The sequence below is a fragment of the Pempheris klunzingeri genome, chromosome 15 (genome assembly GCF_042242105.1).
Source record: "Pempheris klunzingeri isolate RE-2024b chromosome 15, fPemKlu1.hap1, whole genome shotgun sequence".
Taxonomy (NCBI): Eukaryota; Metazoa; Chordata; class Actinopteri; order Acropomatiformes; family Pempheridae; genus Pempheris; species Pempheris klunzingeri.
Genome location: NC_092026.1, coordinates 2,558,260 through 2,577,429, shown reverse-complemented (window position 1 = coordinate 2,577,429; position 19,170 = coordinate 2,558,260). Strand labels below are relative to the sequence as shown.

The 19,170-nt window shown below is 45.8% G+C and overlaps 1 protein-coding gene across 1 annotated transcript; it reads left to right on the top strand.

Moving 5' to 3' along the window:
- Nucleotides 1–15,589: 15,589 nt before the first annotated feature.
- LOC139214751 (uncharacterized protein CXorf38-like) lies at nucleotides 15,590–18,782 on the top strand. The gene is made up of 6 exons (XM_070845672.1): nucleotides 15,590–15,796; nucleotides 16,301–16,435; nucleotides 17,039–17,161; nucleotides 17,444–17,593; nucleotides 18,178–18,393; nucleotides 18,496–18,782. Exons 1-6 carry the CDS (start codon nucleotides 15,590–15,592, stop codon nucleotides 18,604–18,606), a joined length of 942 nt encoding a protein of 313 aa, XP_070701773.1. The 3' UTR covers nucleotides 18,607–18,782.
- The last annotated feature ends 388 nt before the right edge of the window (nucleotides 18,783–19,170 follow it).

Here is a 19,170-nt window from a genome sequence, read left to right as displayed (position 1 = left end):
GTGTGCACACACACACACACACACACACACACACACACACAAACACACAGGGGCCTTCACAACGTGATAAATGCTCAGTTATGAAACATTAAAACAATTATATCCCCATTGTCTTGCAATAAAATATTCAGGCTCTTGTTCAGACTGATACATGCTCTCTGCGCTCATCCTCTATTCATATGGACTAAACATTCGCTTTATGGCAGGAGCTTTTGTGGGCGGATCTCTGCCACCTCCACCATGACAAATGTCTCGCTCACTCCCTAAGGTGTCTTATTCGCTGTTTAAAAACTCAAAGTTTTGACCTACTTCACAGAAACTACAGAAATGTCCACTGTCAATTCATGCATTCCAGTAAAGGGCTGTGCCAGAGGGTTTGCATGCTTTCTTCTGTTATCTGCAGATGGTGGAAACACTCCACTGCTGCTAACCTTTTTCCAGATGAAGTTTTCAGATTGATTTTCCAGGCAGTTCATCAGCCTTCAGAGACACACTCAACAATCTCTTATACGTTTTGTGAAAGCAAGCGGTATGTTAGATGGTAAAGTGTTGGTCACTGAGGTCTTCTCAAGCAAGAGTCACACTAGATGACGTAGGCTCCTTAGACACAGCGGTGCTCTCAGCTGGATGTTAACATTAGCGTGCTAACAACGACATTGTTAACATGTCTGAGCAGGTAGAACGTTTACCACACCCCCCATCTTGTTTTAAAACTGTCTTAGTAGCATTAAACATGAAGTAGATCCTGCAGTGAATGCCTTTAGTTTTGCAGGTATTTGCTCATGAATCAAAATATCTGACAAAGTCAAATCTAGACCTGATCACTAGCTGAAGGGTCAGGGGGGCAAAACTTGCTTGTAATGTGTTAAAAATGTTTAAACTTTGTGGAAAATCTGCAGAGGTGTTTTCTGTGGATGCAGACTCTTTACAAACCATCATGTGGAGGACACGAATATCTGTAAGAATATAAAAAGGTAATGACAATCCATCCATGTCAACCTCGGTGACATGAGCAGAAAAGTCGGGAAATCACCAAAATCGTTAGGATTGATCCTCTGGGAACCACGAATGTCTGTATAAAGCTGTGTGCCAATCTAACCTGTAGACGTTGACATATTTCACAGAATAAGTGAAAACTTTTACCAGCTGGTGGTGCTTGGGGAAAAGTCGGGGATCGCCAGAATCACTAGAAATCATCCTCTGGTGACACGAATGTCTGTAGCATTCATATTTCACGTCAACCTATACAGTAGATGTGGAGACATTTCGGTCTTGACATTGCTGCAGACCCACGGCGACTGAAGAGTCGATCAGATTCACTTCGTGTTCATTGATTGTTGATGCTCCAACAACATGAACTCAAAGCTTTTTGTCAGCCAACACTCACAAACTAGATAGATAGATAGATAGATAGATAGATAGATAGATAGATAGATAGATAGATAGATAGATAGATAGATAGATAGATAGATAGATAGATAGAGATCTTAGACACACACTCACAAACAAACACGCACACACACACACAACCTACAACCTAAATCATCATTGGAAAATCATTAGAAATCTGGCAGAGAAGTGGGGCACAGATTGAGGGACAAACCCCCCATTCAAGTGCACACAAAGACAGGCCTGCACACACACATCAACACACTCACAGAGAGGCAGCCGGGTGGAAGGGAAGAGGGGCGGTTCCAACGATACACTGCTGTGCACGCGCACACACACACACACACACACCTCAAACCTCACAAACAACCCTCCATACTTTCCAGCCCGCCCACCTCTGTCGACATTTATTGCTCCTTCTGTGTGAATGTCTTCGGGTTTCATTCACATGTCTGTCATTGTGTGTGTGTGTGTGTGTAAATGTGTGTGTGTGTGTGTGTGTGTGTGTGTGTGTGTGTGTGTGTGTGTGTGCGTGCATGAGCGCATGTGTGTCTATGGGTTTGCCGCTGTGAATGAGCGCTCCATTAGTGATTCATTTGTGTGTAGTTAACCATTGTGGAGAAAAGGCAACATTTTATTTGTCTGAACCCAACCCTGACCATATGGCTGCACCTTCTCCTGCTCGCTCCTCTTCCTCCTCCTCCTCCTCCTCCTCCTCCTCTTCCTCCACTTTCCCCCCCGAAGCGGCTCATCTTTCCCTGCTTCTTCCCTCTGGACTTTACACTTCTTCTTCTCCTCCTTCTCTTTCTTCCCTTCCTCTTCCTCACCCACACCTCATCTGTTCACCCCCTCTCTCAGCTGCACTCTGCTAAGAAGTTATCTCTCCTCCGCCTTCTTCTTTTAGCTGACTTTTGGAAAGCTATGGTGCAGCATGTGTGCTCGTCTGCATGTGTGTGTGTGTGTGTGTGTGTGTGTGTGTGTGTGCTGTAGGTCGACGGGGACAGGCCTCTTTGGCTGTCAGCTACAATCAGCCCTCACGTGTGCCAGTAATGTTGTGTATTGTCCGAACACATCACTAGAGGAGCATCTGAGACGTCCATTAAAGTTCAAAGCAATTTATCACTATCTCCCTCATCCTCCTCCTCCTCTCTATGTCTCCCATCATCCCCTCCCTCCCTCCCTCCCTTCCTTCTCCCCACGCTGTCACTATCTCCTCCTTGTCTTATCCTCCTTCCACTCTCACTCCTCCGTCTCCAACCATCACATCCATCCACTCTCCCTGTTTTGCTTGACTTAAAATTCAAATAGGATTAATTGGCAGGACTTTTTTTGGGGCTAAAGCAGGATGTGCAAGGTGCAACATGTAAATATAACTCAAAATGAAGATAAAAATATTGTGAAGCCACACTCACTCACTCTCTCTCTCTCTCTCTCACACTCTTACTCTTTGCATGCGTCTGTCTCTCCCTCTGCCTCTGTCTGTCACACTTGCTAATGCACGATGCCCTTGACATCTTGAGTGTGATTTGTGACAAGCTGAAGCTCCTGAAGGCTTTGAGCGTGTGCGTCCGAGTGTGTGTGTGCGCCGGCGTGCTCATATGTGACGGGAGCCACCCTGGGGTATGATAACTTTAGACGGCGAGTTTAAATATTAAACTGGCCTTAACAACTGACAGCTCTCTAACACCCGTTCAGCAGCCATTCAGCATGCATGCACGAGCTCCCTTTTCGCAAACACTCGCCCACATGTGCTCCAGCCTTGACAGTAAGTAGCTTTCCTCTTCAGCATACATACATGATTGTGTGGATGTGTGAGTGCATATTGTAAACGTGCCTCTGTGTGTCACATGAGTATGTGCATGCGTGTGTGTGTGTGTGTGTGTGTGTGTGTGTGTGTGTGTGCATATGCGACACAAGGTTGGATTTGGACTTGTTTTTAATCAGTGGGATTTTGCAAATGGCCTCGGGCTTCTCCCAGGGACTAATTAGCGATGTGACTTCGGCATAATAAATAAACACACACACACACACACACACACAGAAATGCAGCATCAAAACAGAAAAAAAAGAACACAGAGGAGCGAGTTAGAGGAGAGTCAGGATTTACAGATCAGATGAAGAAAGCGCGTATTTACAAGGGAAGTAAACAAATGCGCTGATGCTGCCTGATCCATGATCTTTCTGTTCTGCTTCGACCCTAATTCCTTCCTTTTCTATCTTTTTCGCCTTTACAGTGTATAATTGTCGAGTCTTCACTTTCTATTTCTCTCCCTCTGTCTCTCTCACACACACACACACACACACACACACACACACAGATTCCACTATTTAATGTGTTGACAGCCTGCGCCCAAGTGAGAGCAGAAGGTTGACGGCCTAAGAGAATTCCTCGGGCTTTTCCACACTGCACCTTAATGCGCGCACACAAACACACAAACACACACTCACACACTCACACACACACACATTCTGGCTGTGTAAACCAGAGAGATTAGCAGCTCATTACCATACCACAGGGGGGGGGGGGGGGTACACACAGGGGACTGTGTGTTTCTGTGTATGTATGTGTGTTTGTGCCTGTCTATGTGTGTGTGTTTGTGCCAGCACACCTCAGAGCATTGTCTTCTGGTCATAACAACAACTGTTCCATTATTTGTGCTTGTGTGTGTGTGTGTGTGTGTGTGTGAGGCCACAGAGAATTACTGAATATGTTTTCATCGCCGAGACAATTATCAGATTAAACAAATTTCCCTCGTTAAGCAGCTAATCCATCCGTCCAATCAGCAGGCAGGACGGAGGCAGCAACACCTGCTCCCCAGCGGTGACCCCCGACAGATGTGGAGATGTGGAGATGATCCACTTTCAGAGTGGCGGCTCAGATTTGAGGGAGGATTGTTTCATCCTTTTGAAGTCCTACGTTTGGCATGGAAAGGGGAATGCAACCCAGTTTACAAATTCTACTTTTCACATTTATTTGGAAAGTAAATTGAGCTCCACACACTTTCCAAACAGAGTTCTTCCTCATTTCCACACAGTAGAATCACTCTCTGGTGCTCTAATGAGGAGGATCACTTAGTGATCACTTGTACCTGGCTGCTTCTGAGCGCTACAAGAGGCTACAGCCATGCTAGCAGCTCTGTGAGTTTCTGCTTAGATCAACCTGATCTCACAGACCTCTGAACACCACACTGCATGCAAGCACCCTGTTAACTGTTATAGATGATACATCATATCAGCAACAGTTAAATTGTTTAGTACTCTATCAGACTTGATGGTTATATGTTTAGCTTCTCGTGTGGAGAACACAGAATCCAAAGCTTCCCTGTGAATTATTTAAAACTGTTTTAAATTGGGTAGGCTAAATTTTACTCATGCACATGTACATCACATACGCTAGCGACCCGTTACAGGCTGAACGTACCACTGAACAGAAGTCAGAATCAGAGCTGATTCACATGAACGGTGGTGCGTTCACTGACTGTTATGCATTATGAAGAGCCTCTGAGCGGCGGCGTGTTCGCTTACTGATGCGAAACACATGTGAGGCTTAGTTTAGGAAAAGAAAGTGAACAAACTATATTGACAAAGTGATTTGCATCTGCAAAATGTAGCTACAACCACAAGCCCAATAAGTTCATCCTGCAGATGAAAACATCAGCCACCCTTCTACATAGAAGCTGACCCCAGTACAGTACAGACAGCTCGCTGTAACTACTAGTATCACACACCAGACAACAAGCTACTGTATACAACTTTCCTCAAACACCATCATACTGCTGTGGACGTTCACTGGCACCGACTTTGTGCCCACGCAGCACGCCTGAATGAAACAACCTACATTTATTACTCATGAACAAATTAGCAGAATCTGATCAGCTAAACATCATCCAGGGTCAGTGACTGTTTTTCTTTCTGTGCATTAGTAAGACATCACACACAGAGGACAAAACAGACTCCTGACTCGTGTTTCTGGCTGCAGGAGACAGCAGGTAGTGTTCACTACAACAACAGACACGTCCCGGGGCAAATCTATTTTAACGCTGACAGTCGGCGCCTTTCTCCTTTAAGAAGAAGGAAGTGCAACCTGAAGCCTTGATCGGGATAAAGGCCGAGATTTATTTAGACTGATAAAACGATCATAGCCATGGCAGTGAAAGCGAGTAAGTAAAATATGTGCGTGCGTGTGTGCATGTGTGTGTGTGTGTGTGTGTGAGCTTCACTTGTTCACACACACACACACACACACACACACCTCTTCACAATCAGAAATCAGTGCCTGGCTGCAGAGAGAAAAGAGAATTCATTAAACTCAGCCACCCACGCTGGGCCACAGAATAGACGGGGGAAGAGAGGGAAGGAAGGCGGGGAGGAGGAGGAGGAGGAGGAGGATGATAGAGAGAGAGAGAGAGAGAGAGAGAGAGAGAGAGAGAGAGAGAGCAATAACAGTGAGAAAAGAGGGAAGAAGACGAGGGAAGGGGAGAAAGAGAGAGGGGATGGAGAGCTCTTAGAGGGGCCCCATCGAATGAAGTGTACAGGAGGTCAGTTGAACAGAAAAGCTCTTTAGGGAGCAAAGGGATGAGAGAGAGAGAGAGAGAGAGAGAGAGGAGGGTAAAGACATAACAGCAGACTGGAGGAGAGAGGTGAGCAAGACTGCGAGGAGAAGAGGTGTCAGATAGGCTGAAAACTTGTGTGTCGTTCAACTGTCTCGCCTCCAGCCTCTTACACTCGGCTGTCTCCACACTCAGCAGCCAATAGGCCGTCCCAACACCTTCCACCAAACCCGACTGACAGCCAATCGGATAATGTGTTCCTGGTCAGCACGGCTGTGACCTGAGGCCAAACACGTCAACCTTTCCCTCTCCGCTGCTGCGTCCCCATCCCGGACCTAATCCACACTCCGCTAATCTGGTTAACTAGAGCTGTTTCTGAAATGAACAAAAGCCTAATCTAATTCCCACTTAGCACTAATTAAGAGATTATTGACCTCACATCCTATTATCATAATCATTGGGCTTTGGCAAACGGTCAAACGGAAACAAAAAGGGAGTCAATAAAACGACAGCAGCAGTCAAGAATCGGACAGCGGTGTGCTGTTAGAGATTCTGTGTGTGACAACAGCTCACTAGGATAAGACGCAGAGATACACTGAAGGAAGAATTGTGAGTTTGCTCTATCTGCCTTTGACACACACACACACACACACACACACACACACACACACACACACACACACACACACACACACACACACACACACACACACACACACACACACACACACACACACACACACACACACACACACACACACACCACCTTAAGCCTTTTACTGTCCAGAATGTCAGCAGCCATCTCCAGCACCGTGGCCTGTCACACAGAGTGAGAGAGAGAGGAAGTGCGAGTGTGTGTGTGTGTGTGTGTGTGTGAAGTGTGTATATGTGAAGTGTGTGTGTGTGTGTGAGAGAGAGGGAGAGAGAGAGAGACAGAGGGACAGGGACATGCAGGAGGGAGGGGTGTCCTTGAAAGAGGACAGAGGTGTTCAGCTGGATCTAATGTGATGGAGGAAACAACTGGAGCATATACACACTCACACACACACACACACACACACACACACACACACACACACACACACACACACACACACACACACACACACACACATCGCATCAATAACATTCCTTTCCAGGAAGAAGAAAAAACAAAAAAACATTTGTTGGGATAAATTCACATCAATCCACAATCCGTCCGACTAAATCCGTTTGTCCCGTTCAACTCTCCACAGGCCGGCCTTTTATATCGCCAGTATAGGAGCGGGGGCGGGAGCAGGGCCGAGCCCCAGCCTGGCTCTCTGCAATGGGCCTCAGCATCATTATCATCAGCAGCGGGCCCTCTCAGATGCGCCAGCACAAGATCAAAGGAAAGCCTCTCAATCTTCTCCCCTCTCTGAGGCAGCACAGAGCTGCTCTATAACTGGCATCTTGGTCCTGCGATAATCCTCCCATTGATCTACTTCACAGAGTTCAGTCTGCGCAGAGGCTTCTGGGTTGAGGGTTAAAGATGCTGAGGAATGTCTGTCAGAGTTTGCTGCACTGGGTGCCAGATCTTATTAAGCCGCACGCTGGCCGAGCTGCGCTTTACAGTGTCCTTTTTCTCTTGCCACTTGTTTTCAAGGTGCTTTACTTATATGAGGTAATGTTAATGTTTTATGAGGGCCTCTAGCATTTGCATAGATTCCACCCAGATCATCATTTAGGCTTTCATAAAGGATACCAAAATAGGTTATGTATTTAGCACAAGCAATTAAAAAGCATATCCGCTGCAACATGTAGGCACCGAACAGGGGGGCAAATTTATTCACCTTATTTTCTAGTTCCTTCCTTTCCTTTGAAGTCCATGAAGGGGGGGTGGGATAGACTGGAAGGCAGAAGGGGAGGATGGAGAGTGAGGATGAATACAGGGAACAATAGAGCAGAGAGCCATTACCTCAGCTCCTCCGCTCGGCCTCGCTCCCCTCGACGTCTCCATCTACTGGAGGCTGCACGAAGTCCTGGTGTGTCCAGGCAGCTTCTGCTGACTGGCACTGCTGAGTTGACAACATGGACGTCTGTTAGTATGACGTCTGTCGTAGCTCAACAACTCCTGAATGTAGGAAAAAAAAAACATTTAGTATCACTTCCCACCAAAAGTTTGATGCTTGTCAAACATTTAGCTCAGACCAACACATTTCCAGGGACAGTTTTAGCAGTTTGTTGTTTGCTCAGGGTGACACATTAGAATAGACTGGCCTCCAAATCTACACATTTTGGAAGGAATATCAGTCCTGAATCTGTTATCCTATGGCTTCAAGATGCACGTCTAGCAGGTTTTGCATAAAGGAAAACTTTTGGGGGAACAACTTTATTCACTAACTTTTCTTACCGGCCTCGTCTGTGAGCAGAGGGAAATCACAGCACTTGGCTATAAAATTTAAACATTAGTAATATCTTTTTATTTTAACGCTTTGGATTTTGCACAATCTTTAAACAAACAAGAAATACTGTGTGCTGCAAGGTGGAAATACCTTTGGACAGTGCAAGGCTAGCTGTTTCCTCCTGCTTCCCGTCTTGATGCTAAGCTAACCGGCTGCTGGCGGCTCATAGTAGCGTACAGATGTGAGTGTGGTATTTCTCTTCACATCTAACTCCAGACAATGAAGTGAAGAAGCTTTCCCAAAATGCCTAAATACTCATTTAAATATGGAGCCATGGCCAGCAGACCGTTAGTCTATCTTATCTTAAACATCGGAGACGGTTACACAGGAAATAGTCCAGCATGTCAGCACGACTGTAAACCACAGTTCCTTGTTTTTACATTTTTACATTGTTTGTATATATTAAAAGAACAAGATATAATGTGTTATTATGTGAGTTTTAGTGGACATTTTCTGCAGAGCCAGTGGCTGAATAATTTTACCTTTGGACAGAGATGTGCTTTCCCCAGATTTCAGTCTTTATGCTAAGCTAAGCTAACCTGCCGCTGCATACAAATATTCAATCATCTCATCTAAGTGACTAATTGAATTTGTATTCGAACTATTCCTGTAATCTCCGCTTTCTTTTATATCGCTTAAAAGTACAACATAAACATAACCCAGTGTGTGTGTGTGTGTGAGATACAAAGACCGAGCAACAACGTGGTTACGCTTGAAGAGGCATGCGATCCGGGCAGCATGTAATAATGTAAATTTTCTTTATTCGCAGCCAAGTGTGAGCCACGAACCATGTGTTCATGTTGGATGAGGCTCACGGCATGTGTTTTTTGCCCCATAAACACTACAAACACTCATGGGCCAACACACACACACACACACCCCCACTCACACGCCTCCGTCTTAACCGCACAATTTTTCCAAGCTTGGCGAAATACATTGATAAGCGCATACACACACACACACACACATATATATACTGCAGTGTGAAATTGGGTCAGCAGTGGAGAGTGGGCTTTAATGCTGAGCACATACGCTCTCTAAAACTGATCTGCATATTCATGTGGGTGGCTATCAAAATGACACACATCAAAAGTAGACACGCGCTGATACATGCACGCACATAAATAAGTACATGCATGTACACATTGGTCTAAACTTATCCATCCCACACACGTGCCTACACACACACACACAGAAAGACAACAAAGCACAAAGAAAAGCCTGAATCTCAAGGATATTGCAACTGTCAAGGAGCCACAGGGGGCATTTGTGTTGTACTCATTCTAATTCTGTGGTTAAAAATTAGCTCCTTCCTCTCCAACCTGTACCATGTCAATCATTTTTTCAGGCTTTTCCATTCACCCTCTCTCCCCGCCGGCAAACAGCAACAGTGACCATCTTTCAGAGCGCAGTGAAGCCCGGCCGTCGCTGCCGGGTGTCCAGCAGAACAGCCCTCATTACTTCACAACTTCTGAGCACAGAAGTAACACAGTGAGGAGTCTCAGAAACGCTCACACTCCTCCTAAAGGATGTTCACGCACCAAAAACAGACACTCCACCATCACCAGGAATCATTCTGCTGCTGAGAGAGAAGTGAAAGAAAGGTGTGAAAGAAGGGGAGTTGGGTGGGGTGGGGGTGGCAAGGGAAGAAAGGGAGAAAGATGGAGAGGAGGGGGGGGGGGGAAGATGGAGGTCTCTCCCTGAGGATATACTTGTCAAAAACCCCTACTTTGCGTTTCTGACTTTTTCAGCGATGAACAACAGTTTTCTCTGACAAAGCATTTTCCTGCTTATTTGCAGACGGAGGGAGGAGACGGGGCTCAAGTTGGAACGTGAGAAACTGAAAGGATGTAACAAAGGATTCAGAGCCAGTAAGCAGATAGCTCTGAAGGCCGCTAGGGGCCGGGGGGTGGGAGGGTGGAGGGGTGGAGGGGTGGAGGGAAGGGGTGGTGGTGGTGGTGGTGGTAGTGGTGGTGGTGTCTTTTGAAGAGAGAGATGGTAGGGGAAAGAGAAAGGAGGAGACGGAGAGAACGAGACACAGAGAGAGAGAGTGTGTGTCTCCTGTGTATGTGTTTGGGGACCCACACAGTGAGGCCTGAGCATGTGATTTATTTCAGAATACTAATGTCTCTTTGATCTCCTCTGCTTAAAAAAAAAACACCCTGCTGGGACTGTGGGCACGCACACACACACACACACACACACACACACACACACACACACACACAAATGCATATATGTATTTATATACACGCTTGCACACACACCCGTACATACCTGCGAGCACACACACCCACATTAATATTGTTGTGTCCCCTCGACTGACTGCTGAGCAGGGCTCATTTATGCACACACACACACACACACACACACACACACACACACACACACTCCAGGGCGTCTAATCTACTTTAACTATCATCAAATCCATGGAGATCCAATTACAAAGATAGAGGGATATTTGTTTTTCTCTGTGCATCCTAAAAGGCTAATTAAATTTTCATGTAAAGATGAAATTATTTGATACAACACAAACGTCTTTTCATTTTCATAATTGTAATGTAATATGTTTTAATTGGGCATCCTGTGACTTTTCCTGCCTACCTCAGCTGCATTTCTAGGCCTGTTATCTTGTCCCACGGTTAAATCTGTCACAAGAAGAAGAAGAAGAAAGAAAAAAAAAAAAACAGAGCCGTGACGCACTCTTCTTACCTTTCCTTGTGTTATTCCAGCATTATTCCAAATCAGGGTCATGGGGGCTTGAGCGTTTCCCATAATGCACTGGGCAGAAAGCAGTCAATCAACAAGCGAACAAAGAGCGCAGGCAAACAAACACTCAGATACAGATTTTTCTGTCCTCCCTGGTTGTTTGTCTTGCATGTCTCTGCTTGCCCTGGAAAAAGAAAGAAAGAAGAAATATGGCCACATAAATATCAGATAAAGAGTCCATGTTTCAGACAGTGTTACAAGAGGAGGAAGCGAGAGCAGGCGAAATAATAGAAAAGCTTAATCAAAAATGGAATCGCTCACCATCAGTTATGTGTTCATACATCAGAGCTGAACACAAGCCTCCGCTGGGCGTCTCCTAACAGGACTAATGCCATGTTCATGTCGTACAAGTCACTCTCAATGGAGGCCGGTGACAGGAAGCTACAAACTGATGTGTGACAGTATTTACTGTCAACTCTCTTTTCCAGCACTCTGATGATCCAGTTGAGCTTTAATCAGTCATATGTGTCTGTGTCTGTGTTACACAACGCTACCCCTTTGATTTACTGACCCCAGCAGAGAATGCAGCTCTGCAGAGGCTGGCAGCTGTTGCAGGAGTATGTAGCCTAATGTACACGTAACGACATGTATGCAGCGTATAGACCTTTAAATGCACAAAGGCTAGTTGTGGAAGTGTCTTATTTAGCTAATTGATGCTATGCTAGCTAACAGTAGCTTCTGTATATTGCAGGTAAATCCTGTTTACTAGTTTAGTTTAAGTTAATTAACCATAAAACAAGTGTTTGAGCACCAGTGTAACTGGCCACGCTGAGCTTTGTCGCTCAAGGTGTGAATCACTGACGGTACATAAAGATGAACAACACTTTCTCCCACTGTGCCAAAGTCAAGGTATCCTGCGTTTGGCTGATTCCATCTTGGGCAGGTGACGTTAATCAGAGCAGTTGTGATCGGAGGTTGGACCGCAGTCACTCCTGTGCAGACTCAGCCACCAGACCCAGTCCACAGGGATGGCTGTCAAACATGACGTTTCACCGCCTCAAATCAAATAACTAATTAAAACCAAACTTATCAGAAAAATGAACACTTGAACATACATCAGCAAAGATAATAAGAACATCCAGAAATGAACCTGTGTCAGGGTTTCTGACCTTTACTGCAGAATGCTAGATGCTAGATTTTATGCTAGATAAAAGTCAGAAGATAACCAAGTTACAATTTGTTTTTTTTTTTAAATGGAGGCTTAAATTAAAGAATTATTAAGACATTTCAGTCTAAACTACAAAGGTCAACCTCCTTGTGGAGCCTTGTGGAGGAAAGGTCAGGGGATCAACGGTGTCATGAAGCTACATCATCAGGAGACTATGAATATCTGTTCAAAATCATCCAATAGTTGTTTAAATATTTGATCCTGAGCAAAAGAGTGTACAGCCTGAGAACGACATCTCTAAGGGATGACGACAGACAGAATCGACTAGATTCACTTCATCATTTTGTAATATCCAAGGTTGTTCATTGTCCTCCTGGTTTTATTCTCCAGCAACACAAACGCAGCTCCGTCAGCTGATTCGTGCGTGTTGGATGTGAGCGCAGCCTTGAAAGAGTTTCAAAACAATCTGGCAAATTAAGGGTGACAACTTATTGTCTGCGATAACTTCCCTTCTTCAAAGTTTAGTAGATAATCTATCCAACCAATTGTGACATGTTTCAGTTCTTGTCAGCCTTTGTTCACACTGTTACTTCTGTCCTTCGCTTTATGGGCTTTTGTGCATCCTGTGAGTTGTTTTCAACAAGATTACAGTAAAGTTATAGTGGTCCAATTTCTATCCTTGATCTCCTACATGTCCCACAGTGCACTTGTTACTGACTATATGTACATACATGTGTGCATGTACAACTGGCTGCATGACAAACTGGTATTTCATTCTTTTCTGCCTTTAATTCTTGTATAATTAGAATTCAACATGAAGTGGCAGCTCCAGGAAAGACGCTGTTTTTCCTCTTGAATCTCTGCAAGGGGCACAGCTGGATACGCTTTTATTTTTCTTGTGAGCACCTCCTGTGCTTCCACTGATCACCTGCTCTCGCTCTCCCTGCCTTCTCCTGGGTCTGCTGGCGAGCCGCTTGAAGCCAACTCCACAGCTGAGACGGATCGGAGTGATCAGAAGACAAGTCAGCGTCTCGTACAAAAGTCTGTCGGCGTTTTCCAGCTTCCAGGGCGAGCGAATAACATTCTCCTGTGTAGTCCTGAGGGAAAAAAAGATGCATTTAAGGGCATTTTTATTGTGGTGTCCTCTTTAAATAATTGTTTAAATGAAAGAATGTGTAACTTCTCCTGGTGTGCTGTCTGTTTTTTTCCAAGGCATTGCCCTGATACATCTGAACCTGACATTTCCTGTTGCTGCTGTAGACGTTGTAAATAGCTGAGGAATTATTATGGTGTGAAACTGCAGCTAGGCTGGAAATAATGTGATGTTGTTTAAGTCTGGACAGCTATCTGCAGCGCTGAGAAGAATACACCACCGAACACAATGGGTCCAGAAATGGATGGTGCAGTGTTGATAATGTTGAGCTGGAGGTATTTTAGGGTGCATTTTATTTTCAACACTTCTTCCATGTCTGTTCACGCTGCTCAGGCTTGACATAGGTGGAGGTTAGTCTAGCCTCCCTCCCTCCCTCCCTCCCTCCTGCAAGTCCCTAGTCTCAGTTGATACATGGAATCTGTCAGAAACTCCAGCTCCTCCCCGATGAACACCTCCAACGGCAGCCTCGGGGACATCAGTGCATGCAGCTGCTGGCCTGGCTCTTCTGGGCTTTCCAGCCCTCCTCTTCACAGCAGACAGCAGATGTAGCAGCTTGGTGATGCCACCTCTCATAAGGGGCTGCCTCGGGGTGACTCCGGCGGGTTACTGAATCAGATAACATACATTATACAATATAGGTGAGCTGACCTGCTCAGACCCCTGCAGCTAGGAGCCTCTAAAAAAACAAGACATACAGTATTATAAGTTTTCTACATGTTAAAATGTTTGGAGAAAGCAGCTGTAATCAATATTTTCATATTAGCAGATCAAATGACGAATGGTGTGTGTAAGAGGTTTGCTTGTAGTGATGAGCCACTACAGAGAATTATCTCCAACTCTTCTGCTTTACTGAGCATTTTAGCATCTTTCAGCTCGATGTTTTGGTTTTGCCGGCCACAACTGGAGGGTTTTGGTTCTCACCGGCGTCACGTGAGCCGTTTTCAGACCCAAAAGTCTTAAAAAAACCAACTGTGCACCACCTGATCAGCACCAGACATTTCCCTCAGGAGTTGGTGGAGACCAAAGCAGAGCTACAAGGAGAGTGATTATTGGACTTATTCATCAGATTGGCTACAAACACAGCTGGAATTTATAATGTTGCTCTGCACATGCTGGATTTGTTTGGGCGAGTGCCGTAGTCATCAGGGCCGTGTTTCCAGCTCGCATTTCACTCCTTTAACATCGTCACACACCCAATGGGCAGTATGTTTGCTAATCTGGGTCAAAGCAGCAGAATAAGAGAAACCACACATTCCTCTTCTCCATCATCCTGGTTCCTACATTACACAGCTTTTTTCCACACATACAGTTGCACCGGCAAAACAACCGATGTTGTTTGAGATGTGAAAACAGAGGTGATCCCTGTTTAGCAGACTACAGCTCAAAGGCTTTAGCTCACCACGTTGCAAAGAAAAAAAAAAACATACCTCAAACCCTGAGAAACTGAAAACCAAAAGCATCTGAAACCACCTGCATGGCTGGATACCACTGGAGGTTGCGAGAAAATGAAGCTGGTTATTTCTTCCATCCCTCCTCTACTTCAATCAAGCTGCAGACTTCCTTTTGAAGTCACAAGGCATCAGCTGCTGCACCCATCAGCCAGCCATTAATGTATGCACCCAGATCAGCAACAGATGTATATAATGGCTGGATTTAAAACAGGGCCATGTTTGGAATTCAGGGGGACAATGTTTGACGTTGTGTTGGCCCCAAAATCATAAACTCGGCTCCTGTATGTAAGAGGTTCCCTCTGCAGCAACAATAATAATAATAATACTAGTTCAACAGTGATCCTGATGAAGTATGCAGAGTGCAGCCCTGCTCCCTGAGTGGAAGGAGCCCAGACACCACCCCTGGTCCTGGACCAGCAGGTGTAGCTGAGGATGCGTCCCTGCGGACCCACGTGAAACCAGAACAACCCACAGTGGTGTCTCCTCCTCCGCGGGCTGTATTGGTTTATTTAAAGCCTTCTGCCACCATCAGCTCACCTCCCTGCTCCTCCAACCTGCAGAGGAGGAAGAGGAGGAAGAGGAGGAGGAGGATAGGTGGTGCATTTGTCTCCATTCCTGCATTTCTAAGGCGGACGGCGCCACCTTGTGGTCACCTCGTGGTGCTGAACACGCGAGGGAGGAGCCCGCGGAAGAGGACTTGGTCTGGACTTGCTTTGTTACGGTTCCTGTCGGGAAGTGAAGCCGAGATGGTTCTGGAGGAGCTGGCGGTCCGCCTCAACGACAGGGAGTACAAGAACTGGCTGCAGGCAGGGCAGTGTCTGCTCCTCCTGAGGGACGGCCTGCTCCCCTTCACCTCCCAGCACATGAGAGCTTTCCACGGAGACCTGCTCAACCACAACACGGAGCTGCGGAGACCGTGTGAGACCTCCTGCTGCAGGCCGAGAGGGAGCACGGTGAGATCAGCCTGAGGGGCTTCATTTCAAGGTGTCATCCTGGTACTCAGTGACCCTCAGTGCAGGCCAGTGATGGAAGCAAACTAGTAGTTTAACTAGGTTAGTAGTAGATGACCTGCAGCTCCACTATAGTCACTGAGTCAACCAGGCCTGTTCCTGTTTAGTTCACCTCTGAAACTTTACTAACTTTACAACAAAGTATGTGGCAATAGATTTGAATCTGAATGTGCACAACTAAACTTACTACTTATGACTGACTGACACCTAATATATTAACTATTGCCATGCTGACAGTCCTTGCACTTTAACACAACAGGTGTTAAACTCAGCTGAGAGCCACCTTTTGTTGGCATGACTTATATTCTACATCGTCAGTTTGATCATTTCTTATTACAAAGAAGTTTGAACTACTTTTTCTGCTTAGTTAACCTAACTAGATGTCTCCCCGGGGTGTGTAACCCACTCATTCTCACAGTAACGTACATTGTGTGTGTGTCTGTGTAGTTTTCCTCAGCTTGCAGGGTGTGTTCAGAGTGGCAGGCGGCGATCCTGAGACACCACAGACAGCCGGGGGCCACAGTGAACTGGGACAACTGCTCCCCCCCACACTGGAGAACAGACCACTGGGAAGTGGCCAAGGTACATCATCATGCCAGTACTGTTATGCTTTGGGTGTGATGATAGTCCGGCCTTTACTCTGCATCATAAAGGTGCTGTTGCTCCAGCAGGAGTGGATAAACGGCTAAAACATCCATATTCTGCCGCTTGTGTTAAATAATATCCGGTTTAATATCTGGGACACACGATGTGGCAGGTGGTGTCTGACGGGGGCTCATCTGACGGGACCGTGAGGTTACATCAGTCACGACAAGGTTGGAAGTCTTTAGTTTAGAGAAACTAAACCAAAGTCACACGAGCATTGATCGTGTTCTTTAGCTCATGGAATGATTTTCTATCACATGAACCTGATTCTCACTATAATTACTCATAAATACCGTATGCAGAGCTGACATGCTGAAAAAACAATCATCTGTCAGGGCTTCAGGGGCTCTGCAGTTCTTGTGACATGTCACACACTGGAACTATTGATATATTAACAGAGGAAGTGATCAGCGGACTGATCGCTAATGAAAACCTGAGGATGCTGAAGTCGAGCTCCATTTGGTCAAATTATCTCGTCACATGGAAGTCAAGCGAGCCACATTTTATCATCCTCTCTCTCTGTCTGTCTGTCTTTGATAGGCCTACATGCCACGGGGTCAGGGGAAAGTGAAGGGGGCCGATCAATGCGACGCCTCTGCTCTGCTCAACCTGATCAACTACTGTGACTGTTTCCGGTCTGTGGAGCCAAAGTTTGTGAGAGAGGTAAATATTCACACTGTGCTACGAGAGCATGTTCTCAGTCCGCCTGCATCAGTGGAAGTAACGCTGTATCTACATTATCATCATCAAATATCAGGGAGTTTAACACTAATAATTAATTATAAGACTTTTGACACAAAAAGAATTCAGGAATTGCTTTTAAATGAAAGGGATGTGAACACTAGAAGCAGGTGGCGGGTCAACCACCAAAAGCAGAATAAATAAAAAGACTAATTTATTGATGATGTTGTTCTGTAACGTGTGTGTGTGTGTGTGTGTGTCCAGGTGATCCGTTACAGGAATGAGTTGATGCATTCCTGTGAGTTGCGTGTGAAGGATGAATGGATGAGGCGATATCAGATGGCTCTGAAAAACCTCCTGCGGCAGTTCAGCTACGTACCACACATGGACACAGTTGGTAAACACATAGAGGAGGTGAGTGAGAGTGTGTGTGAGAGAGAGTGAGTGAGTGAGTGAGAGTGTGTGTGAGAGAGAGAAAGAAAGTGTGTGTGTGTGTGAGAGAGAGTGTGTGTGTGAGTGAGTGAGAGTGTGTGAGAGAGAGAGAGAGAGGGAGAGAGAGTGTGTGTGTGTGTGTGTGTGTGTGTGTGAGTGAGTGAGTGAGTGAGTGTGTGTGAGAGAGTGTGTGAGAGAGAGAAAGAAAGTGTGTGTGTGTGAGTGAGTGAGAGTGTGTGAGAGAGAGAGAGAGAGAGTGTGTGTGTGAGAGAGAGAGAGAGAGAGAGTGTGTGTGTGTGTGTGTGTGTGTGAGTGAGTGAGTGAGTGAGTGAGAGTGAGAGAGAGAGAGAGGGAGAGAGAGTGTGTGTGTGTGAGTGAGAGTGTGTGTGAGTGAGTGAGTGAGTGAGAGTGAGAGAGAGAGAGAGAGAGAGAGGGAGAGAGAGAGTGTGTGTGAGAAAGAGAGAGAGTGAGTGTGTGTGTGAGTGAGAGTGTGTGTGTGTGTGTGTGTGTGTGTGTGTGTGTCCAATGTGTCAAAGTTTGTGTTCATGTGTATTTTGTTTGTCCAGATGCTGACCGTTGATTTGACGATATACGTCTCTGGTTTGGACCGGATGGATGCCGCTGAACTGGATGGATTACAGTGCGACTCTGTCAGCCAATGGGAGATTAGCGCCACTTCAATCAGCCAATGGGAGGCTGAGTTGCTAGCAGAGAGGCTGAAGGAGTTACTGCATGCTGCCGGTGCTGGTGATGATGATGATGGTGATGATACAAAGACACAGGTGCGAAGAACAAACACAGATGCCCACGCGCCCACACTTAGATGTAACACATGTAAAGGAAGATTCCGTATGACTTCACCTGACCCTGCGTCTCTTCCGCAGGACGCCGAGCAGTTGAAGAGCCTGGGCGGGTTCCTGCAGGCCAACAGAGATCTGAGCGAGAGGTTTTCTGCAGAGCTCCAAGCCATCAACTCTCTGGAGGGCAGAAGATGAGGAGGAGGAAGAGGAAGAGATGACAGGAGGATGAGGAGCATATTGTGCGACACGTCTTTATAGTCCGTATTTGAAACGGGTCACGGTCAGAGTTTAAGCAGAGCAAGAGATCCATGACCAGTACAATCTGCATGCATGTCGCATTTCACTGAAAATGTAAATTTAAAAAAAATCTCCATTGACTTGTTGCTGATTTACTGATTAATGTTTATGTCTTTAACAATACAATAATAATCAACCCAGTCCACCTCTCTTTCTCACAATATAAAAACTAGAAACCTTACGACCAAATAAGTGTTGAATACGTTAAATACGTTTCTTCAGGTGAGGCTGAACTCACTTCTCACATACCGAAGAACGAGGGAGCCGCTGCTGACCATCGTTTCGTGAGCTAAACAGCTCGAAGCCCAGAGAGCAGCTGCTGTGTTTCCTGATCACAGAAGCCATTTATCTCTGGGCTCCAACGATAAATGGCTAAATTAAGTTTGCATTGCTGAGATATTACTGGTACCCGAGCAGGCTATTTAGATTAGGGCTCAAAGATGTAACAGGGTGACAGGGGAT